Source organism: Hylaeus anthracinus, unplaced genomic scaffold, assembly GCF_026225885.1.
Source record: "Hylaeus anthracinus isolate JK02 unplaced genomic scaffold, UHH_iyHylAnth1.0_haploid 11985, whole genome shotgun sequence".
In the NCBI taxonomy this organism is placed as follows: Eukaryota; Metazoa; Arthropoda; class Insecta; order Hymenoptera; family Colletidae; genus Hylaeus; species Hylaeus anthracinus.
The window spans coordinates 1,679,561-1,704,517 of NW_026534333.1; the positions used below are offsets into that span (position 1 = coordinate 1,679,561).

At 36.2% G+C, this 24,957-nt stretch overlaps 3 protein-coding genes and 1 long non-coding RNA gene across 8 annotated transcripts; 2 read left to right on the forward strand and 2 right to left on the reverse strand.

The window, feature by feature from the left end:
* The first annotated feature begins 1,504 nt into the window (after window positions 1-1,504).
* LOC128886944 (arginyl-tRNA--protein transferase 1) lies at window positions 1,505-5,119 on the forward strand. Of its 3 annotated transcripts, XM_054142235.1 has the most exons (9): window positions 1,505-2,142; window positions 2,328-2,454; window positions 2,534-2,664; window positions 2,723-3,150; window positions 3,443-3,604; window positions 3,963-4,118; window positions 4,314-4,486; window positions 4,564-4,825; window positions 4,908-5,119. In XM_054142235.1, exons 1-9 carry the CDS (start codon window positions 2,046-2,048, stop codon window positions 5,061-5,063), a joined length of 1,692 nt encoding a protein of 563 aa, XP_053998210.1. In that variant the 5' UTR covers window positions 1,505-2,045; the 3' UTR covers window positions 5,064-5,119. The 3 variants fall into 3 exon arrangements, with proteins under 3 accessions (XP_053998210.1, XP_053998208.1, XP_053998209.1); XM_054142233.1 differs by lacking the exon at window positions 3,963-4,118 and having other exon boundaries at window positions 1,508-2,142; XM_054142234.1 differs by lacking the exon at window positions 3,443-3,604 and having other exon boundaries at window positions 1,509-2,142.
* A 543-nt stretch (window positions 5,120-5,662) lies between these two features.
* LOC128886943 (putative inorganic phosphate cotransporter) lies at window positions 5,663-19,569 on the reverse strand. 3 transcript variants are annotated; one of them, XM_054142229.1, is made up of 5 exons: window positions 19,265-19,569; window positions 9,251-10,097; window positions 8,626-8,945; window positions 8,219-8,463; window positions 5,663-6,247 (listed from the first exon to the last, which is right to left on the reverse strand). In XM_054142229.1, the coding sequence occupies exons 1-5, from the start codon at window positions 19,353-19,355 to the stop codon at window positions 6,104-6,106; spliced, it is 1,647 nt and encodes a 548-aa protein (XP_053998204.1). In that variant the 5' UTR covers window positions 19,356-19,569; the 3' UTR covers window positions 5,663-6,103. The 3 variants fall into 3 exon arrangements, with proteins under 3 accessions (XP_053998204.1, XP_053998207.1, XP_053998206.1); XM_054142232.1 differs by lacking the exon at window positions 19,265-19,569 and adding an exon at window positions 12,602-12,796; XM_054142231.1 differs by lacking the exon at window positions 19,265-19,569 and adding an exon at window positions 11,050-11,323.
* Window positions 16,442-18,466, reverse strand: LOC128886952 (uncharacterized). The gene is made up of 3 exons (XR_008459937.1): window positions 18,069-18,466; window positions 16,854-17,202; window positions 16,442-16,785 (listed from the first exon to the last, which is right to left on the reverse strand). It is a non-coding gene; the product is annotated as an uncharacterized LOC128886952 (long non-coding RNA).
* Window positions 17,460-23,792, forward strand: LOC128886942 (2-hydroxyacyl-CoA lyase 1). Its single transcript, XM_054142228.1, has 12 exons — window positions 17,460-17,766; window positions 20,028-20,169; window positions 20,337-20,421; window positions 21,498-21,679; window positions 21,848-22,024; window positions 22,094-22,335; window positions 22,430-22,615; window positions 22,691-22,766; window positions 22,853-23,090; window positions 23,148-23,255; window positions 23,331-23,454; window positions 23,530-23,792. Exons 1-12 carry the CDS (start codon window positions 17,722-17,724, stop codon window positions 23,623-23,625), a joined length of 1,701 nt encoding a protein of 566 aa, XP_053998203.1. The 5' UTR covers window positions 17,460-17,721; the 3' UTR covers window positions 23,626-23,792.
* Window positions 23,793-24,957: the final 1,165 nt, after the last annotated feature.

Genomic DNA, 24,957 nt, shown 5'->3' on the forward strand with positions numbered 1-24,957 from the left:
AAAGCCAAATCCTAACTAACAATCATACGAATGGCTCGCCACGTTGTTTCGGTTACTTACAAGGGCATGTAAGCATAAAGTAATTTTTTTTAATCGCTGGAGCTATTTTTAACGCAAAGGTAACGCTTCTCGTCGCCATTACCTACGATCGCAATTCTTTCCGTGACTCGACGATTCGATCATTAAATCGTTAATTGCGGAACGTAACCGCGATCAAACTTTCCCGTCGCGGAAGGTACTTTTTTTCCACCGCGCGATTTACCTCGTGACTAATATCTGCGGACTTTTTTCGTTGCCACAGGTTAACGGTACTCCGCCAATTTCTTAACCCCTTCTGCCCCGAAGTAATCATTTCACTAAGATAAAACACTAATTTACCATAAATATTGATACCGTTCGGTTACGAAACACACAAAAAAAGGGCAAAAGTGGAAAGTGGAAAAGTAGAAAAGTGTAAAAGTGTAAAAGTGCAAAAGTGCAAAAGTGCAAAAGTGAGGTTAGATTAGAAATTTTACCTCACCTCGTCTCGTCTCGTCTCGTGCGCATCACTACTCTAAATATTTTGATACACTTGTCGTTCAATTTTTGGAACGTACATTCTCGAAAAACAGACACGAATTCCATGCGTAATAAATTGGTCAGAATTCTCGCGAAGAAGTTAACAACACGTACGGGAGCCAACTCGAGCGTGCACCTATGCACGCTTCGTTTCGCTGAAATAATAACGAACATCTTCGAGCCCCGACACGCCGTCACGGCGTAACCAAGAATTCCCGTGCTCCCTTTTCCTCGTTATTTGACCAAAAATTATAAAAATATTTCGCATACCTATTCTTAAATAAAAAGGTGAAGTAATATTCGCAAGTATGACACAAGTGTTACGGAGTTAATTGTATAAAATTTCCATAAAATTGGAATATGTTTTTTTTTGTGAAAAACATCTGGATTTCGTAACACATTTGTTGAAGGGCACGTTGTTACAGAAAATAACGATAATTGACAAATCAAAGTGTGTTTCACGTTGTGAATGGAATAATGTTAATTCCTAAATTATATGCACGTGCATATTATGTATGTCGAGCTCGTTGTATAATTTGTACAAATTATATATATTTGACAATCCTTTATTCGTGGTTTCTTATGCGAGTAAAGTTTCTAGCGTTTTTCTTTAGAATTTCTATATTTATTTTCTTTGTCATGCAAGTAACCATGTTCCCTAAGTAATCGATGACTGTTAAAGTTTGAGTCACCTTTAGACGGTACAGGATCGTCAAAAAGTCTACTATTTTATCGACATGAGAAAAATACTGACACTGACATACCATTTGTTGGTACAATGTTATACATTGTACCTTCTCATGGTACACGATCCTACTTTACCGATTACAGGTATAGAAACCCAAATTAACCTACAAATACCTATATTACCTGTAAGTGAGAAAAGTTATTTCGATACAATAGACCTATTTCTTTTACCAATTAAAACACCGTAGTTACCGACCAAATACTTGTAATGTCTGTAAGTGAGAAAAATTATTTAAATGGCATCGATGCTATTCAATTTTTTAAATGAGCTAGTACTACATAAACTGTGTAACATTTTTACGAATCAAAGACTTGATTAACACGCATCGTTATCCATGCGTTTGCATATTCATTTATGTGTCAAGGAAATGTAAACTTCACAAATATTTACTGAATAATATGTAACGTCTTCCTTATGCTAAAACTATGAATGTGAAAACTTTCGTTTAGATAATGACAAAACCTCAAATTCCAAAATTGATCGAATACCACTGTTTGTGATTCTGGCATAAGGGATAACCCGGATAACAGAAAAAAAATTGGACAAAATGGCAGTTTCGTACAGAAAAAAAATATTACCATTATATACGTCTGTAAATACGAGACAATGTTGAGTGAATATTAATGTAGAAAGTGTCTGGAGCTGTACAATCAAGAAGGCGTCACAAGACGCTTCTCGATCATTCAAGTTAAATACAATTAACGCAACAATAAAAGGAGCAGATAAGAAAGGCGAAAAAATGTCGAACCAGTCGTACAGTATTGTCAAATATTCCTCCGAACAGAAAAGAGACAGATGTGGTTATTGCAAAAGTCCTGATACAAACTTTAGTTATGGTAAATACGAATATTATAATTTTAATGTAATTTTACTATACGTCAATATATATGTTTAGAATTATTATTGTTGAACGTACATTGATAGGTTATGTAGCAATAACGGTTCATATCTAATACAATATACCGAATATTAGCATTATTTAATTATTGTCTTTCTGTATTCTAAGTTTGCTATATTTTAGGTATGTGGGCAGAAACTCTGACTGTACAAGACTATCAAGCTTTAATAGATAGAGGTTGGAGAAGAAGCGGTCATTATTGTTACAAACCCCATATGGATCAAACTTGTTGTCCTGCCTACACTATCAGGTTAGTAAAATTTTATGTAATATCAGAGATATAGTAGTATTAAATATAGCTATCTCTCACTATTAAATATTTACCATAGATGTGAAGCACTTAAGTTCAACATTTCTAAATCCCAAAAAAAGATCTTGAAAAGAATGGGAAAATTTTTAAGAAACGAACTACAGAATGACGATATTATGGACACAAGTGAAGATCACAGAGATGTCAGAGGTAAAAGTACAATATTAATTTGTGTACTTTTAACGTTTTTAAAACTATTTTATTGTAGACATTGGAGAATTCCCTATTTATAATAAACATCTTCAAGAAACTGAAGAGAATGCTTCTGAAATGAATGTAAAGTCGGTTAGCGACAAAGTTAATTTAAGATTACAGCCCAATGTACTAGATAAAGAAAAAACGAACAATCTAGAAAATCAACAAAAGCAGTCAGAAAGTGTACCTTGTGCGTCAAATCATAATGAAGATTTACATGTTGCATCTCAAAGTGTAAAATCGATAGAAATGAATTCTAGTAGAGGACCCTGTAAGAAAGCTAAACTTTTACGCATTGAACGTAAACAAAAAAAGTTATTAGCCCAAGGAAAAACTCCGAATGAAATAGAGGCTATTTTTAAAGAACGCAAACAACAAAATCATGCTAAAAGTATAGAGGAATTGTTCAGTGATATGTATGGTGAAACAAATAGATTGAAGGTAGGATATTTTATTTGTTTCATCTAATACTTTGCTAAGTTTTGCATACATCATAAGTTGGTCCTCTTTTCTCCAAGTTGTCTGATATTTAAAAGAATATTTTTGAGTAGTGGCAAAGAAGTAAATAGAAGGACGATACTGTTGTCTCCTTATACTTCTATTTCTGACAGTAGTATAACGTTTACAACATTCTACCTTGTTTCTCCAATTCAGTTAAAGTATTTCATTAAGAAGATAGTTTGATTTGGTTATTTTTTGGATAAGTTTATACTCAATTTATGACTTTTATAAGCTGAAACTAGTTAGAACCTCGCCAATGAGCTCTGGATACCAAAAGACTTCAAAAATATCTTATATGGTATATAAAAAGTTTGAAACAATAATACTTGGAGAACCAACAGCGAAGGTTACAGAGGAACGGTACACGAGATTTCTTGTGAGATCGCCTTTACAGGTAATTTTACAATTACTAAGGTTTCTTTTTTGTCAATTAACTTTTTAAAAATTTGACATGTTAAATAGAAACTGAACTTTTCTTACTGTTTCCCTGTAATACATATCATACATAATTATAATGGGAAAATGTTAATTTATTTGTAATGTACACATTTATACTAGAGCGCTTAGCAGCAGCAAATGATATTCACGGTAGTATATGATTGGAGCAAAGTGGACCCTTTTATAGTGTATGTTTTACTTTTGTTGGTTGAATATTTTGTAACATTTTTGTGCATTTATGGGTTTGTTGTTGCATAGAAATTGTCTCAAGTATTGTGAATTTACTTTTATGAATGTCTTTATAAATTCATCAGATGAAATTGGTGAAAGTAATGACTGACGAATTTACTGATACTTTCGATGCGAGTGCAAAACTTTATCAAAAATATCAAATGGCCATCCACGGAGAATCGTCGGAGGAATGCGATGAAATGTCATTCGTCAACTTTCTCGTAAAAAATTCGTTACAGGTACACTTTGTATTCAATCTGATCTCTAGTCTATTTGTACAATATAAATAAATATCATTTTAATATTAGGTAATTTCAACGTTATGTATGATACTGTAATCTTTTCACTTAGAATACTTCATTTTTTTTCTGTAAAAAAATGGTCATTATGTATTCCCAAAAAAATGCAGAATTAAGGTGTTTGTAATTTTAAAGCAATGGAAACCGAACGATGGCCCCCCCTGCGGATACGGTTCTTTCCATGAACAATATTGGTTAGACAATGAACTGATAGCAGTTGGAGTGATAGATATTTTACCATCTTGTGTCTCGAGCGTTTACTTCTTTTACGATCCAGCATACTCTCATCTTTCTCTTGGAACATTTAGGTTGTTATTACTGTCATTATTTAATTTTAAGTTATTTTTAACGCCACCTATATTTGGTATCATTAAATCTCATGTAGTTCCTTACGAGAAGTTTGCTTAACGAGAGAATTAAATCGAGCATCAGAGAATCTGAAATATTACTATATGGGATTTTATATCCACACGTGCCCCAAGATGCGATATAAAGCACGAATGAAGCCATCAAAGCTGTTGTGTCCTGAAACTTACGCATGGTTTGATATAGAACCTTGTCTCAAAAAATTGGACAAAGAAAAGTACAGCAGACTGAACGATGATATTGATGCTATCGACGAAAATGGCATAGTTAATGTTAACAAGGTATTGAACAAAGTTTGCTTATACATATCTTACTACAAAAGTCCATGTATGCTATTTTATCTAACAAATTAACCTTCGTTAGGTTTACATATTACATGGCCAGATTGCAATGACATACAAAATTTATAAGGCGCGAACTCAACATATTATCACAAAAGAAGACGAAGACATTATTGAAGAATATGCTCGTTTGGTTGGAATGAAATTGGCGCGAAGTTTGCTGTTTTATCGCCGTTAGAACTAAGTCTGCAAACAGTTACAATTAATATATTTCTTTTTTGTAATGAGAAATAATTCATTATTTTACTGATAGACAATCCATTAAAAACTAGTTGTAAGATGAAACTAATATTTAGCAAACAAAATTACAATTAGTAGCTTCGAATAAAGTATTCGCAATGATAAGTGTACGGTAAGTTAATGAAATAAACAAAAATGAGTTATACCAAAGTATGGTATATGTAATCTGCAGTGTTTACCTTTTTTCCAATGGTATACGTTAGTTATACTCTAGATACATGAAGAGACTTTTAAACGACAGAAACAGAGCGTTACCTATCATCGTAAAATAATAGTGTAATGTACCGGATGAATCAGTAGACTCCTTAATAAGGAGGTATTAAAAGTGTAATTTCCGGTTTTAAAAAAACGCGTGATGTAATACAGTTCTGACATTCTTATGTAACGCCATACTGGATTATTTGAAAATAAATATTTCAATGTACAAAAACTATTCTAATGTTTCATGCAAATATTTTTATTCTCTTTAGTCGCATGCTTCGTCAGATTATTTTCATATGTGATAACGTTTAAGGAAAATAAGTATTCAGTCCAACATTTTGTTTTAAATGTATTTATTCGATAACGAAACATTCAAGTATCACACAGTTATTTGTATAACAATCTAAATCACGCAGAAAATAAAGAGTTCTATTTGGTATACAAAGTTTGTCATATAAAATGCCATGAACAATATCTTGTACTATGAATTCACATACTCTCTTACGAGAAACGTATGCTACAATGCATGTGCGTTCAGTAGGTTTGTAAAATACATATATATACAACGTATCCCATCGTCGAGACACCGTGTTGTATTCGTCAACGGTTCACTAAAATATTCCAGTAACGCGCAACGACGCATTCATTTCCGAGTAAAAGTTCATACTATTAAGTCACAATTCCATCGGTCTGATGTTTCTATCGATCACCAAATCCACTTCCCAACATTGTACAACGTAATATAGGTAAAACGTTCGCAATCGTTTCTTTTAAAAGTTAATTTCCTTCCCTGTTATCGTCGGCGCGAATTTCGTTCCACTTTTGTATGTTTCCGCTGCCGCCTAATGCGAAGACAATCATACAAACTATACAGACGGCTGCACCGATCCAAAATAGTATTTGCCATTTCTCTATAGGGTTCTAAAATGGAAATCCAAACAATCACGTTGTTATTGATTAAAATAATTGATCGTTAACCCATCAAATACCAAAGTATTTTCTTTTATGTTTATCTTTTTGCATGTTGCATTTAAAAATACTTCGCTAACCATAGACAATGTATCTAATAATCAAATTATGGACAATAACACTTAGGAGTTTACTAGAAAATTGATGAAATTGTTCTTGATTTACTATAGGGTGGAATATTCCAAATCTTTTCGTGAATATTCTAAGAAAATAGAACAATGGTACTTCACGGGCTAAACGATGTTCATATTGCATTATTGCGCGCCAGAGATATACAGAATTCGATTTGAATAATAAAAGACGTATAAAAACATCGTTATAATTCTATTAATTATTCGGAATTTTATATCTAGGTAAGAATTCTGCCCAAATTCTGTAAAACTCTTTTAGCAAAAGCAAGATTTTTATTGTTTCCAATCGGGTATATTATGCAATACAGGGTTAATACCGGTGTTGCCAACCGGCCGGTTTTCGTCTGGCCAGACCGCTTTTTTCCCTTCACTTGCCGTTTGAATTTCGCAAAAGTCCGGTTTTCATTTGAAAAATGCGAGAAATAATATAAAAATATTAGGCTGTTAAAATGCAAATACAACTATGATTCGATATTCATTCGTGAATTTGATTTCCTGACGTTGATAAATCTTATACTGCCAGGGAATACTTTGTGTGTCGACTCATTCATGTGTATTCCAAAATATTTTAATGAAAACATGAATACAGATAACGAATATAAGATACAAGGATACACAAGTTTTATTTCTTCATCTGAATTAATCCCGGCAAAACGGTGGCAACACTGACTAATTCTTACAACAACTATGTGTACGAACCTTTAGTCAAAAATACAAACTTAATGTAATTGTAAATAGCATATAATAGCATATAAGCGTAAGCGATGGTAAGCGATGTTAGCGAAGCGTTAATTCTGCATGAATCGAGAACACATATACCAGCTCATACCAGTACCATCATGTACCACGTGCTGTTAAGATGACAGTGGCGGATTTGTTGGACGATAGGTGTGCATGGATCGGTGAGAGCAAGTGGATTAGTGATGATGCGACTTGTAGGTACTTCTCGTACTATAAAACTTGGACGATATAGAGACGAGTAGTGCCCACGAGTCGACAACACCACGCGAGTCTGAATAAGCATGAGTGCAGATGGTCTTAGGCGAGATCTTCACCTACCAGTTGCCCGTGTTTGTTATTGATATTACGATTAGCACTTAATCTATCCAGAATTACAAGTACACGTTATTTCTAAAGAAAATCTCCGGTGAAAACAGCGATACATTAGGAACAAACGCATGGAAAGGGTATGAATGACTTTAGATGCACCGCATACACAATTCCCCAGTACTGCCCGTACTATGAGTTATGCAACAGAGTACAAGGTTGCACTGAGGTCTCGAGTATGCCAAGAACATTGCGCTGCAACAAGCGGTAACAGGACACCTGGCATCGCGTCAACAAGCGTAACACAAAAAAATGATGTAATTAGAATTTCCAGAACAATCATCGATACAAACTTATTTCGTCGACGTCTCGATCTCAGTTTCAATCCTCGTCGAGATGTTATTTGAGGTTATGTAACCGGCATCGATATGATCAACTCGCAATCAGACTAACTGATCATAGAGAATTCAGTAAGAATATCACAGAAGTTTTACTATTATAGCGGTACATATGTTGTTTAAAAACTATATATGTATTTGCAGAAAAAAAAGAATAAAACAATTTGGAATGACATTGTTTATCTATGAATTTTCTGGAAATTATGATGATGTAATTTGTTTTCAAGTATCAAGTATACAATATGTAACATTTAACCAATATTAGTGAAAGAGTTATGTAAATCATGCGAATAAAAAATGGAGAAGCAATAAGCAGATAAAGAGCAATCTGTAGAGTGTGTACTTACCCCATACTTTCCAGCAATCTCCTCTACTAGTGGAGAAATGATTATGCCAGATGTACAGCCAATAGTGTTCATGATTCCATACAGAAAGCCAGCAAAGTTTGGTGACAAGTCCTGATTGTTGGATAAGTTTGAGATGGCAGCTGCTCCATTAAAGCCAAGTGCTAACACCAGAAACACATTCGCCAGGACAAATCTGCAGCCCACGTAACCAACCAGGATGAGGAAAATACCAGGTATTAGATGAGCTAGAAACAACAACAAACAGCCATCAATCACTTGTTAGCAGTGTTGGACAAAATGTATTTAATTTAAATATTATTACATTCTACACAATTTAGACAAAACATTTGATTGTAATTGATTGCAAAGATATTCTTAAAATCAGGAACTGAAATAAAAATACTCACAGAAAATAGTGGCTCCCTTGCGAAGCAAAGTGATAGAGATTATCCCCTTTCGCTTAATTGTATCCCCAGCCCAGCTGAAGAAGAATCCGAACAACATCCTCCCAGCCCAAGGTAGACTGGCAACTGCACCTCCCTTGGTTAGACGGAAACCCAAAGCTTTTGTCAGATAGAGCATCATCGAGTTCTGGTAGAAAAACAGAAGGAACAAGTTGCCAAAATGGCAAAAAATCAGACTGATGAATGGCACAGAAGTAAATATCTCTTTAATGGGAGTCTGTTTCAACGATGGTTTTTGAGCCCTCACTGTACCCGCTTGCGAGCTGAAACAAGTTAAAAGTATGAGCACTTAGTAATACCTAGTGATTTGCAAAAACGTAGACATTTGGAAGAACGGCAAGCGACTCGACGCTGAATTCAAAGTCGAAATTGATCACAATTTCATCTAAAAATCTGCTTAGCCGTCTAATCTCATACACTGAGACAGTACAAGACTCAGTATAGAGTAGTGAAAAGCACTATCCACAATCGAAAAGTGGTCAAACAAACATGGTCCCTTCCAAATACCTAGCCAATGCCTTTTCGGTAAAATGACCGAAGTTTCCTTCACGATTTCAATCGTACTCACTCAAGTATGTATTTCTTCTCCTCCTCCGAGATGCCAGGATGCTCTGACGGCGAGTCGTATGCCAATATCGCCCAGAAACATATCCAAACGATCATCAACAACGAGGGGATATACCATGCGTTCTCCCAGCTCATTGATTCCGCGATGCCTGCAACCATAGGGTAAGTGAGGATGGTCCCGAAGGTGCCACCGAGCAATGACCAAACGAATCGCGCCTTTTCGTCAGGTGGAGACCATTGCGCGACCAGGGTATGACACGCTGGAAACGTCACACCACCGGTAACGCCTATCACGATTCTTGTGAAGAGCAGCACGCCCCAGTGGAGTTGTGCGAAAATCGGGCTGAGCAGGGACACTATGGCGGCCACCACGGACGTCCAGAGGATCGCCTTCTTGGGCCCCCATCGCAGAGCCAAGATGCCTCCAAGGAAATTTCCAGGAACGTTCCCGTAGCTGTACGCGGCGATCAGCTGTCCTCGGACCTCCGGTTTCCAATCGAAAGGCCGACCGTCGACGAGCTTTATCGGAGAGTCTGGTGGACGTGCATCGCGTTGCGCATCACGCCGGAAACGACCGTTCGCCAACTCCTGAATCTCGGCATCGTAAGCGGCTTGGTCCTTCTCCTTCAGGATTTGGTCTTCCAAATACGCGCCTGGGTCCAACCAGGATATGGCGCGACGCACGCGGGACTGATCCTCATCCGTGCTGCAGGCGCCTCCCGTTGCGTTTCCCGCCACCGCTTTGATCATCGGCACCGCCAGGATCGGCATTTGCAGCCGACACATATAACTCGTCCAGCAGGCCGTGAACATCATCAGAGCGATCAGGACGCGGGCCGGAATCCATCCTGTGAAAAAAGCATCACGGACTACTGTTTCAAAGAACTGAGATAATCGGATCCTCTGATAGTAGAATAAATTAACCCACGAAGACTGGGCCTGCAGTCCATTTCTGAATTTTGTATATCTACATTATCGTGTGAGAATAGGTTAACGAAATTAGAATGCTTTGAGTATTTATAATATCTCTAACAAATTGGAAATATTTTTAGTTTTAATATGCTGAATGCGCGAGCCTAGTAAATATAAAATGACAATCGGTAGAAATATTATTGGTTCGTATTATTTATAAACGTCGAAACGGGTCCAATTTAGGTAACTTTTACCTATGCAACGGATTCTAAAGGTACATTATTCGTTTGAAGCCAAACATAGTTACGGAAGCCTACAACTGTCAAGCAAATGTCGTTTAATGTCACACAGAGGTTACGCTCATGCAGCGGTGGTGTGTTAACGCGCAATGTGATGAACCTACCGTTTAGAGAGCTCAATGTGCTCTATTATTATAGCCAGATAAATTGTGTACAATAATACATCTCGTGCTAAGATTTGTGCAATTAAATATCTCGCGAATGCTTTTAGTATGTTAAACACTGCAGTTATTCTACGTATCTATTGAGATCTGTTACGTGCATGAAAAAATTTCAAAAAATGTTTACGTTCTTAACACGATTACTAGAGACGATCTAAGACGGTCAAAGTAAGGTTTCCAAAGTAAGGATCACAGCCCTTTGGTTTCGCGCTTTGCAACTCAAAGGGACGCGAAAGAATACATTGATCATCGAAGTTTGACCAGTTCCTCCATTCTTAAATTCCAATTTAAGAAAATTCTACGAAACGTTTACTCGGACTTCCGCGGTTTATCGTTTGGTATGGAAAATCTAACCGGTGGCATTCGTGCGCCGAGTCTACGGTTCTGTAAATATCAAAGAGTTCTTTCCGCTCGCACGATCGACTCACTCAATAGTTTCCACACTACGGACTTCGAACCAGTGAAATATTCGGACACACCGGCCGCATTCTCCGCCATTGATCTAAACATTATCCACCAAATAAAATGTACCAGAGCTTGGTTGATTGCCAATGACTACAGTGACTGACAGGAAGAATGTGACTGATTACCATGCCAACTATAATCGTTCGATATTTGCCGTTATCGCGTTTCTAATTATCGTTATATTTACGTTTGCAATTTGTACCTATTTTCACGGTTATACGTATCTAAGCTTTTAAAAGGAACGCATTAAGCAAATCTTTATCTTTCCCGCGAATTTCGAAAATGTAAGAGTTGCCGAAACCTATAGTAATCTGCGGCTACTCTACCATTCCAGATTCGTAAAGTAAACCTACTTCCCTATTGTATTCGTTTATGTTAATTTTACGTGTAATAATGTATCTGCGTTACGCGCGACACGTGTATCAGTTATATCAAGAAATGCACATCGAATTCCCATGTATAACATTGAGAGGATGTTTTCCAGATAGTATACTAGCGATTAAAGCAAACAAGAAAATCGAAAATTGATCAGTGACGAGAGTTGTTATTTGAAATCCGTATAGTTAGAAAAGAAGAGTTTGATCCGTGCTGGGTTTTAGTTCTTGAGCTCGCGCAGATGCAAGCGCGGTTAATTAGGCTTGACTGTGATTGCCTATTCGCGGCACGAACGCCTAAACGCGCGCGCCTTTCATTTTCTGACAAAAGTATCAAACGGAGATAGGCAAAATTCCTATTCAAATAAACATTGTATGTAACGAACGAGAGAAACTAATACATTTTTGTCCATCTTTGGTGGTAGAACGTAACAGACAGAATTAAGCAAATTACGAAGGACAGCTCGTTAACCATGCGTGACACAAGTTTGTGTCGCACGAGAATCTCAATGTACGCCGTCCACGCTATTATTTAAAACTTTCGAAAACCTATTACTCTCGGATAGCAACGACGTAGTTCGATTACCAAAGAAAGTTCTCGACCGCTTTCCAACCGTCGCCGTATTTACAAACTATTGCTACAGTCAATATATACTATTGTCTATCGAATTATCCGTCGTCGTGTTCGAGAGTTCACGGAGAATTCGTGGACAACGTTTTTCAACCGACCCGCAGCGCGTTCCTTAGTAGACAAAATTCAAACGTTCTGAATTTGTCGCTATCTCGTTTCTAATTGCCCGAACGCTGGAGAGAAACGCGCGAATGAAGCATCTATCAATCGTCGAATAAGCTAAGCAACGCGATTTTCTGTGTAATAGGGTTAAATAACGGGCACGAAACGAGAACTATGCCGGGAATTCTGAAGAGGACGCTAAACGATCCGACAAACACGAAATCTCGCCCGTTAATAGTTCGATGCCGCTGTTTATCAACGCGAGAATGATTCCGCTTCGGTTACGTTCAGACGCGCGAACGGGGAAGAAGGAAAAACCACCAACGACGTAAACGGGATCGTTCCATTGGAAAAAGCGAAATCGAAGAAGTCTGATAGAAAAGTAAAAATGGGAATTGTTTCACTCACGCGGGAAGTAATTCTTGTATAACTGCTTGTACATTCTGCGATTTCAGAAAGGATGATCACGGCACGTACACCAGGCTCACGTTCGGGACGGTCTTCAGAACATCGTTCGTGAAAACCGAGGAAACCGAGGAAACCGAGGAAACTGCGAACGATTCACTATATCCCCGATGTAACTTGGACGCGATACAGACCCGAAACCGACCGAAGGACTGACTGATGACATCGGTCATCCAGCCTGCGTATTTAAGGAGTCGGTAGGTGTGACTGAGTGGGGACGCCAGGTACATCCCTTCCTCGAGATAGAGAAGGACACCGAATCCTTAGGTTCGTACTTTGTACGAGCCACCCCTACCTGGGGGGTCTGTCTCCGAATTTCACCGCGTTCAATGGAACAAGGAATTTTTCACCGCTGTTCCGTCAATTCAATCGCGTTTACGTTAAAATCTCTGGGATATTTATTAACACGTTGATCGCCGCGTCACCCATATGTGGGTGACAGTGCTTTTCACTGAAGAACTAAAAAAACCTGAACCTTCTGAAAGTTAAGCTTTAAATAGAATGAATTTAAATGAAATTCGTGTACTTTGACGAACTTGCAAAAATAAATACCACGTCGGATGTTTGATTATGTAGTATCCAATAGTCTGAATAATATTTAATTCCAGCAGAAATTTTCAAGAATATTTCTCTGTCAGTCAACGTGTTAAACGGACGCCACGCTGCTACTTATTTCCAAACAGTATTTTTCACAATTGTAATTATGGCACATATAGTATATAGTAACGAGCGACATGTATAAAAATGTTCGAATGTTTTTACCTGTATCATTAGTCGTAAGTTTGCAAATGTGAAATTTTTAATGAAATTGTAAAAACTTCAGATGTTATTTATATTAGGTAGACTGGAACCGTAATGTCGTTTTCTTTTTACATTAAATCCAAACAAATTTTAAACAAATTTCTATTTTTTAATTAATTATGTAATCGCCATCGTTATCAACAGCCTTTTTGCCACCTAGCGCGCGAATTTTCAATGCCAGATCGATAAAAATTCAATGACGAGTGATAAACAAATATTTAAAATTGCAAAAACGACATTACTTCCCAGTCCACCTGATAGTAAATAGTATTATATGCGAACAGCAGTTTAATCATTCAACAGGTGAACAGCTTTTAATATTAATATGTGTTTATATACAATAAAAGCGTTACGCATTCATAGGTAACAAAGTATAGTTTAAAGTGAATACAAAGCAGTACGAATAATCGAAGTAATCTTTTGTTTAAGTACATTTGAATGTGTCGTGAATTACTCTGCTACAATGAAGAGTATCCGATCGTAGCTTTTACCTAGAAAGTAAAAATATGAGATAGGACGTTGCTCGAGTAATTGCATCCAACGTAAACGTGGCAATGTTGCGGCGCAATCGTCCTCCGTTGTCGTGTGTTGTTTTGTGTAGTTTCAGATTTGACATCGCAAAATGCGGCTTCCTTAATTTCCAATAATTCGCCGGTGTTTTACGTAATTCAGCGACTCGCAGACCGCACTGGAAATTCGTGCAGTCGCAACGAAATTCCGTTGTCGGATTTTTACATCGTTACGACATTCCCGCAATGGAAAATCCACGAAACGGCGCGACTGTACGTTGACGACTGACGCACCTGTTCGTTCGTTTAATCGACTTTCAACCCCCGAATTCGAGACCTCTTGAAATCGAGAACAGGGAAATTATGTATTCGATTGTCCCAATAGTTACTTTCGTAATTTCCACTCAATTATTTTGTGCGGTGGTGTTTATATAAATAGACAATCTGATTTCTTAGATGTTGATGTTGTAACAGTAATGGAGCAAATCGAATCGTACACAATTCGATAATGTAACATTAGACGTAAAATATTGTGTATGTATCACTTATTAATAAAACGAAAGAAACTTTTGGGACAACCTGACACAAACACCTTGATCGAAATAAAAAATATCTGAAATTTGTAAGAAACGATGCTGATAACGTAATTTAAGAATCCTAGAGGTCGAATCATCCCCTCAACAGCATTGTTACTTTTAACGTTATTACGAATATCAGCGAGAGCCTAAAAAAATATCGTCAAGTTTAATTCAAAGTTTTCTAACTTTTTGGTATCTCCTAAATTTTTTTTTTTTTTTTTTTTTTATTTTATAGGGAAAAACCACGTTAACTTTTCTCCGTCGTTCGTCATTTCTTCTCGGCTCGATCCAAGAATCGAATCGAATGGGCGACGGCATTATTGCGATTATTGTCACGCGAGAAACCGATTGTCTTCGACGTCAACTGGTAAACTTTCATTGATCGATATCGAGTACAGTTACCAAAACACGTTCTCTGCGTTTGTCAACGTCGATCGTAATGTTAATTGAAATCGGAAGCTGTACCCATACGACATCCGCGCCAGGAAGTGGGAGGAATTAAAATGAACGCGTTAACTTAATCTACCTTTTACATCGTGCACTGCCGCAAACTCAGTTTCAAGTAATTCCGTTTCGCACTCTGAAAGACATTAAATTCTATACCTAATAAGAAACACGAGAATCGAATCTGAAAGTAATATTAAATGAAATAGGACGGTCTTTTATTTAAAAAAATCGCGTCGAAAATATTTCGCTAAACTAATGCTAAGGTTTGTTGTGAACGTCACCATCCAATGGTGAAAGTCATAGTTCATTTGTTCAAATATCTCGTACATATTAAAATTCATGTTCAAATTTTTCAGGTAGCGCTTGGTCACCTCGAAATTGCACGGACCCGTGTCCTGCTAAGAAATAATTATACACTTTAACCGTTAGGTCGCCTTACGCATGGGGACCCATTCTATATCCTTCGACAATAAACGCCGCGCGTTTCCAAGGAAAATCCTTCGGCTCGAGCAAATCAACAGTTTCCTTCCGTGCACGGCACGTTCAATGGGGGTCCATCTACCTGAACGTATTTCCGAGTTCAGGTAACACCGGCCAAATGACCAATTTGCAGGTAAAATATTCATCGCTTGTAAAATATTTCCTCTGCAGCCTAGAAACTAACTCGTCGTAAAATTACAGGCTTAAACGCTTAATCTTACCCGCTTCGTATCCGAATTGTGATGCAGCAAACATTAATCGATAGCACGTGTTGCCACAACATTTAAAAACTTATTTTTTAATTTTGCACAATGGTTTCCTTTACGATGTATACAAGGAATAAGAAGGGATGTTTCGAAATTCAACCCCCAAGGGGGTAAAAAGGAGTTGCAACGTTGGTATTCCACGCGGGTGAAACCGCGGGATGCAGCTAGTTGGACATATAATTAAAATCAATAACATCTTTTATTTTGGTAACATTAGTATCGCGCAATATTTATTTGGTAAATTAGAATCGTTTTCCGACTGATGTTTATATAATATTTCATAGTCCATATAATCCTGGGGGGCATGCAATCAAGAGATATTATAAGTAAAGTAAGGGAGCCAGTCCTCTGTACTATAGCTAAAAAGAGAAAGGAAACCGCGGTACCCTGCCTGTCTCTGTCTATCAGCTCGTTTTTATATCAATTTTATGGTGATGATAAATGGTTATCGTTAAAAGCACAGAGATAGATAGAGTACCGCGTTTTTTTTTTCTCTTTCAGACAGGTCTGTGTTTCCTCTGCTCTATCTATAATATCTCTATGCATGCCATGCTATCCCATTGATAGATAACAAAGTATTAGTTGTCATGACAAAAAGCCGATTGATATGCTACCGATCGTTAAAGTGTCAAGTAATTATACAAACAAAATTGCATAAACAAGTATACTTTTTAGCGTATATGATTTGTCGTGTCGGTGTAATTTTGAAAATTGTTTTCATTGGTTATCACTAACATATGTAATCCCAGTACTCTGTAGATACATCTATCCTCCGATTTTATACCGCACTTCTTTCACACGGTTTTCGAAGTAACGAATTCTACAAAAATAAAAACGTTAAAAACAAAAATCCACGCTGTTACAGTCATCTTTTAGTACCATTACGTTTAGCGCTATACTTTCCTACCTGAAGCTAGGAAAGGCGGAGGGTTTGCGCGTTAACAATAAGGCACTTCGAATATAGGAGTCGACGCTGGAAATAAGTTTCCGTGTCCAGGGAATAACAGCGTTCACGCGTTCCTCGAATCGGTCGTACTTCAGGTATCCTGTAAGTCAATAATAATTCGGGACTCCGTTATCCTTTGCGAGAAGACCCCTTGCAGGTAGTACGTACTCTTAATGTACGAGGAAATTTCCAACAGCGACCTGGCCGAGTGGCAGCTTATCCTTGAACGCAATAAAACTACGGTCCCTCTGCGTCTATTGTCGAATTTTGTCGTATTTAATTGATCGCAATCCAGCGAGTCCCACCTTGGAAAATTAGTCGGAAATTTCGAGTCCTATCTCGGTTCTGTAAAAGCTTCGTTTTTAAAAATACCGAATTTGAAGATTTGTTGCATCGTTCTTCCCAACTTCCGCCGCAAGTTGTACGGCTGTGTATATCAGTGGTGTCCAACTTGTTTCATAATAAAGCAACTCACAAAAACAAAATTAGAAGTTGCCTACGTGAGTCCTCGTGGTATCTATATCGTATTATTTAAGAAAAAATTAATTTTATTTCTTCGGCGTTATTAAAAATTATTAAATCTCGAATTTATTTTGTGATCCATACATTACCGACAGCGGGAAATTTTTTAACGATAAAACCAGTCTATCCTACGTGCCTTTGTCTATCAGCGTATTTACATATCATTTTTATGGTAATGATAAACGATCGTTGTTTATATTTTTAATGATTACATACATATTCTACATTCACATTAATGAAAGCACAGAGATAGATACGATTGTAAGATCGTTGCGAAATCAACATGACAACGTATATCCAGTACGATTGGAAAATTTATATATGTATTTTTTGAATGATACTCGTAAATGAAATTACTGCAGAGTCATCCAATATTCGGTACGGTTTACGATCAAAGTTCAGATAAACGGCTCGTTACTCGATACTCGTATTTTGAACAGTACTACAGTTTACTTCGAACGACTGAACTGTGTTGTGTGTTACTCTACATGTTATTGTTTGCACTACACGAAAAATGAAGAACGGCAATCAGATTCTTGCAGAGGCCTTGAAAGATCAGGTACCAGCCGGTTTTCCGCATTTCTTCGTGTCTATGTTCATTTCTTTCGACTTCACTTAAATTGAAATCGTAACGTCACTTTTAAGGTTATGTTCATCTACTATTGTCAATGAGATGTACTTGTATTAATTCGATGTCGGCAAAACGTTCATTTGTAATCTTATTATTAGTCTATGTTTACTATCCATTTCTCATTATTAATCAGTGATTTCGTAAACAATTGAACTTGCTGGGAATAGGTTGCGTTGTATATTTAGCTTATCTTATCAATTCTGTGAAAGTCAGTAGACTGACAAGGATACTCGGAGTTGAAGCAATCCAAATTGTAACGTTTTTAATTTCAAACACGTAGGAAATAATCGTCCACTTGCGAAGAACTTATAAAACGTTTCGTATTTAATGCCACGATGACTCGAGCACGAAGTTCGAGCCTCGGCTGCTACTTCGAAGACACCTTTTCCTTCTCTAATTGGGAAATATTTTTCGGAAAATAATTGTTCATCCCCTAATTAATCTCTATATGAAATATTGAAGAATTTAAAACTCGAGTAGGAAAGCACATTGAAAGTATCAAAAATATATTAATAAGTATAAAATATATTAACACCTTACCGACTGGTTAGATATATACATAATAAAATTTAATAATATTTTTTATTTTCGTAATAGTAGCATCATACAATACTTATTTTATCTATTAGAATTTCATAGTTAATAATAAATAACAAAGTATAGTTGCCATGATAAAAAGCTGATTAATAGGCTGTCGCAGGCTACCGGTCTGTCAAGTATTAAATACATACAATATATTAAAAATACTCAAAAAAAATTGTCAAGAAAAAAGTTTACGAGAATAACGGAACTACTTGATCTAAAATTTCTTATTCAATTTTGCAAATGCACGTATACCATTAACAATTATCTCGCGAGTATTAAGTTTTGAATAAACTTAGTAGGTTATATACACGAATCACGTTATTTTTCAAGAACAAACGAAAACTTAAATATTTCGTCGTTTATAGTTTCTTCCTTTCATAATTAGGAAATGCAACCTTCCCTCCGTCAAAGTAGATTATTCATAGTCGGTTTGCCCATGATCGAAACTTACACGAAGGTCGTACCGTCGTATACATGCTTCGGCGACCATAAACATTTTGGTATACGAACGACAAAGAAAGTTTCCTTTCCAAAAAAGGGTTTCAGGTATTCAACGACTGATAAATGAACGGACTAACAATGTACCAGGCACGAATAGTTTGAAAAACCCTAAAACTTTACGACCAGCGTTCTGCAGGCATTATGAAGCACCTAAACCTCGCGTGGCATGCAAATCAAAACAAACTAACTTGATCGACAATCTATCATTTATTTTTGTCTCTTTTTAATCGATACGCGTACGTATCTTCTGACGTTCTACGTATCCGTTTGAAATTAATTAATTCGAACAAAGTTGAGTTAGATAAAAGTTAACAACGTAATAGAAAACAACAACACTCACGTTTCTTTTGTCCCTGTATAAGCGGAAGTCGTTCCTCTTCGTAACGGAACATGCTGCTTCCGAAGAAATCTGGATTTTCACTCAATTTCATTCGATTGCTATCGATTATTGATAGTTGACTCCAAAGCACTGGCACTGTACGTTGTCTGACGTTTCTTCGACTTGAGAGAAATTCTCTTCACTGCGTCGCAACAACTTTCTTGATAAATAGTGCACCGATTAGGGGAACTCGCAAACGATTGATACTGAATTCAAGCAATTCATTACTTGCATCGGTATAATTAGCAGCTGAATGATACACGAATTCGTTTATTGGCAATAATAACCGCAAGAAATAGGAATGCATAGGCGTAATCTATAATTCTCTATTAGTGCGATAGCATTAGATATTGCGGTTCTTGTTGCTTTTTTTTCGCCATGCTTATCGCGACATAGCTTCTTGGCGACTGTGCTACCCTAGTGTCGCTGCGAAACTAATGTGTACGTATCGTACCTTTATTATGTAGTAGTATACTTATATGTTATTATATACCATAATTATTATCATCTTAAATTTCACTCTTAATAATTAATAAAATTTCATACAATGTTAACGTTATCGATATTTAATACCTTCACAATAATGCAAAGTAATGCAAATTTAACTTCTTATTGAAATGAAATGTATTATAGATCGTAGTAATCGATCTCGTGTACGTTAACAGTAATCATGAAGTGATTTTGCATATGATAACTGTATCAAAATTTTTGTTTGTTTAAACAGGGTATCGAATATGCTTTCGGGATAATGGGCCACCCTGTAATCGACCTGGCACTGTGCATCCAAGCTATGGGTATCCAGTACCTTGGATTTAGAAACGAGCAAGCCGCTTGCTACGCAGCGCAAGCTTATGGCTACCTGACGCGTAAGCTGGGAAAATCATAAATCACGTTACAAGAGAATCGTTACACGAACCTAAGAGCGTGACTCAAGGAACGTAATTAATGTTTCCATTATAACGCGTAACGATTCGTTAGCATATCATGCATCCACGGTGCTTCCGAATTAATTAAATTTGTTTCTGTTGATCAGGAAAACCGGCGGTAGTTTTATGCGTCTCTGGGCCAGGATTACTTCACGTCATGGGTGGTATGGCAAACGCTCAAGTGAATTGCTGGTGAGCGTTGTATGGCTCCTTTTTCTGTACCTTTCAAACATAACAATTGTAATCACTTTGAACGCTTTCTTATATTATGATTATACCAAGAAACGATTCGAAAATACTTTTATTAATATTATTCTGCATGTATCAGGCTTTAATGCAAAATGACAATCAATTTAAGAAGATGTTCAAAATAATCAAAATTCGCCGTTCCTTCGCTATTGTAGTTGGCGATCTGACTGATATATGATACATATGAAAGAATTCGATACCGAATAGGAAGTATCATTAGAGTCTCAAGTACTTAATATCAAGTTTCAATACAGGTGCTTTTGGAACTAATGTTGATAAATGCTGTTAGAGATTGTATTAGAATCTTAAATAAAAGCATACGTATTATTTAGTAATTATAACATAACAGGAAAATATAAGACACGTCTAAAAGACCACGATACGCAGAGTGAAACTATGAAATTCATGGAAGAAGAAAAATGAAATAATATATTTAATTGTATCACTAATTACAGTACAGTACTCGGCACTAGGATCACAGAAAAATCATTGATGTAACCAATTGCAATCATTTGTTCTTCTTATCATGAACATGCTTTAATGCGCTTACACGCATATACTTATCTTTCATCTCGCGGTAATCTTACATCAAACTATTATGATGGATTGTGTAATCGGGTTCGCATTCATTGCGCCATATTATTAAAGAAAATACATGTAAGTTAGGTAATGATTATGTAAACTTGTCGCACGGTAATCGTGTTAAAGGATGCATAAGCGTCAAAGAGTTACGGACATGATGCCGACATTCGTTGAAAATCATTGAAGAAGAATTTGAATCTGCGTTATTAAAAGACTATAATATTTCTGTTTCTCGACGTTAAGTAGAATTCAAGCGCATATGTATTTATAAATTAAATGAATCCCTATAATTATCCATTTCACTTAGTATCGTTAAAATATATTTTTGCTAAATTACAGAAATTGCCCTTGTCTAACTTGTTGGCTAGAAACATAAGTTTGCTTTGTCTTTTTACGAGTATTTTGTTAACCAATATTTATTGTAAATTTTTACGCAGGCCAGTCATAGTACTTGGCGGATCGTGTTCCGAGGATCACGAAGGGATTGGCGGTTTTCAGGAATGGCCGCAGGTAGAATCCAGTAAGCCCTATTGTAAATATGCTGCCAGACCACCACAGGCAACACTCATACCGCTCCACGTAGAAAAGGCCGTTCGACTCTCTATTTATGGTCGACCAGGTATATTTATTTCATAGAACATGCCACGAGAAGACACTAGATTTTACAGCTATGTAAACCTGGCACCCGACTTTCAAAAATTAATTTTTTTTTTATGGAAAATGATAGTATTTCGACATGAAAATTCATTCAGAGTATTTTACAGTTCGTCTTCGTTGTTACTTTCAGGCGTCGCGTACTTGGACTTGCCTGCCACTTTGTTGAACCAGTCGGTCGACGAGGATAAAATATACAAAGTGGCGCCCTGTCCAACGCCGCCACTGATATTTCCAGATAAACAATTAGTTCAACAAGCTGCCAACTTGCTCATGCGAGCAAGAAAACCGCTACTGATCGTCGGAAAAGGTGAAAAGTGAATAATAACGAAATTTTAGGAAACGTTAGGAATGCCTATCAATTTAAATGATTTTACAGGAGCTGCTTACAGTAGAGCAGAAAAAGAAATTCGTAATCTCGTGTATTCGACGGGTATTCCCTTTCTCCCGACACCTATGGGAAAGGGCGTTATTCCAGACACGGATAAACGATGTGTTTCTAGCGCGAGAACTTTTGCATTGCAACAAAGCGACGTTATTATATTACTAGGCGCCAGATTTAATTGGATGTTACACTTTGGCCAACCGCCTCGTTATCAAGATAACGTTAAAGTGATACAGGTATCACACACTTAAAAAAGAATTATTTATTTATGTTGATAATGAATATGTCTAATATCTTACTACTTATTGATAAATGGTGATTTTATTCTAGATTGACTTATGTCCAGAAGAATTACACAATTCTATTCTTTCTGCAGTTGCGATTCAATCTGACCTGTCCACAGCTGTGGACTGTCTAGTTAATATTTTGAAAGCTCAAAAATGGTCCTTTGATGAAAATAGTTCATGGTGGAAAGACCTTCTGATTAAAGCAAATAAAAATAAAGAAATGGTTCATGTAAGTATTATACTTCAGAAAGTATTTCTAACCATTGATAAAATTATATAAATATTACTTTTGATTTCTCTGTAGAGAATGTCCATGGATACTTCAGTGCCTTTAAATTACTATACCGTTTTCAAACATATTCAAGATAGTATTCCACCAGGTTGGTTTTTGTGTATTTTAATGTAAGCAAATTTAGCAGCAAACAATAGAAAAAAGATTAGAAAAATATGTATTGATACTTTTTAGATTCTATCATTTGCTCAGAAGGAGCAAACACAATGGATATTGGGAAAACAATGTTATTGAATAATGAGCCCCGTCATAGGTTAGATGCTGCTACTTTTGGTACCATGGGAGTTGGCTTAGGTTTTGCCATTGCAGCAGCTCTTTATTGTAAAAATAATGCACCTGGTAAAAGAGTATTTTGCGTGGAGGGGGACAGTGCTTTTGGTTTTTCTGGCATGGAAATTGAAACAATGTTTAGGTAACTGGATTTAATAAATATCCAAGAAACTCATTTTCATAAATTTCAATATTACAGATATAAATTGCCTATAATCATTATTATTGTAAATAATAATGGCATCTATAGTGGCTTAGACACTGAAACTTTTAGACAATTGCAAGCTACAGGGGAGCCAACACAAGTGTAAGATTTTACAATATTCAAAATATCATTTATGGAAGTATATGATATTGCATACATATAAATTTTTTAATTTAGAACACCACCCAATTCTTTAACATCTGAAACACATTATGAAAAAATGATGGAGATGTTTGGTCAAAAAGGACACTTTTGCAAGACTGTACATGATATTCAACATGCAATAAAGTCATGTCTTCAAGTGAGATTAATTTATAATTTGACTTCAATGTTTTTAAAAATTAAGAGTTTTAATAGAACTCAACCTTTTTCCCAGGTGAATGATGCTCCCAGCATGATAAATATTATGATCAATCCTCAAGCTGATCGTAAAGAACAACAATTCAGCTGGTTGACAGAATCAAAACTTTAAATTTGTTAATTCTGTTAATAATTCTGTTAAGTTTAGATCCAATATGAATAAGGTGAAAGGCAGAGCATGTGCTGTATATATTTTTATTTTTTTGTATAAAATTGTCCATTTGTATTTTTATAAAAATATACAAAAAATATACAAAGTATTTAATAATGAAAATTAAATTCATACATCTTCTAAACACTCGTTTATTTTTTCCTGGAATCCAGAAGCAGTGAGACCATTCTTTAAATTAAATTGTAATTCGTTATCTTCTCCATTGCAACTTAAAACATTGTCAACGTTTATTCCTATATTATTTGCTAATGTGGTCAATTTTTTATTTGCATCAATTACTGTTTCATGGAGTTGACCATTTCCTTTTATAAGATGATTAATCATGGCCAACTCGCTTTTTCTAAAAAATCAAATAATTATAGTTTACTCACTCGAAATTTGAAGTTGGGTAAAATCACTGTTACGCCGTATCTACATTCATAGGTGATTTCATTAAGTTGCATTAATTATTTTATGGGAAGAGAGAAATACTACGTCTTACAAAATATCTAAATCTTACATTTTTGATGTTACTTCATGAATAGAAAACAACGTTTTCTGAATTTCAATTTCTACACTCGATCCGTCCGACATCGCGTTCATTCAATAGTGTTCAAAAGTGTCAAATTTGTGAACCACTGTTCATACGGCAACAGGTGCATTATGTGCAAACTGGTGCAAACCATCGTTCATTTTACAAAAAGATAAACTCTAATTCTAATGATTCCAATACCACATCACATTACTTGCGGAAGAATCTCATTGGTCCGATGCGTTCTAAATCAACATTATTTTTATAAGAAATAACTAGAATTATTATAAATTTGTAATTTTTTATATTAATTCGGACCTCGTTAGTTTTGAAATTGTTTGAAATATGCTGAAGAGTATACTGGAGTAAACATTTCAGTGTTCTTAAACAAAGTGTAATAGTTACTATCATATTCGTGAAGGCATGAAATTAAGTGTAGTTCACAGAGCGCCGGATCTACCACATTCTGCATACATTTCTGGCGGAACGTCGTATCAACCAATACAAAATAGATCACGAGACAAACTCTGGTTAGATTGGTTTATATTGGTTTATATCCAACTCATCCGACTTCATCGTCTCATGGATCGTACTGACGTACTATATCTTTTCATTGGTTGTTCATACAACCATACAACTCCATGCAACTATCATAGCATGTTACTAAACTTTACGAGTTTAGCGGAGTTTAGCACGAATTCCAATTACTAAATCTTTTAGTAAAGAAAACTTTATTCACCGTCTCAATTAATCGAATCGAG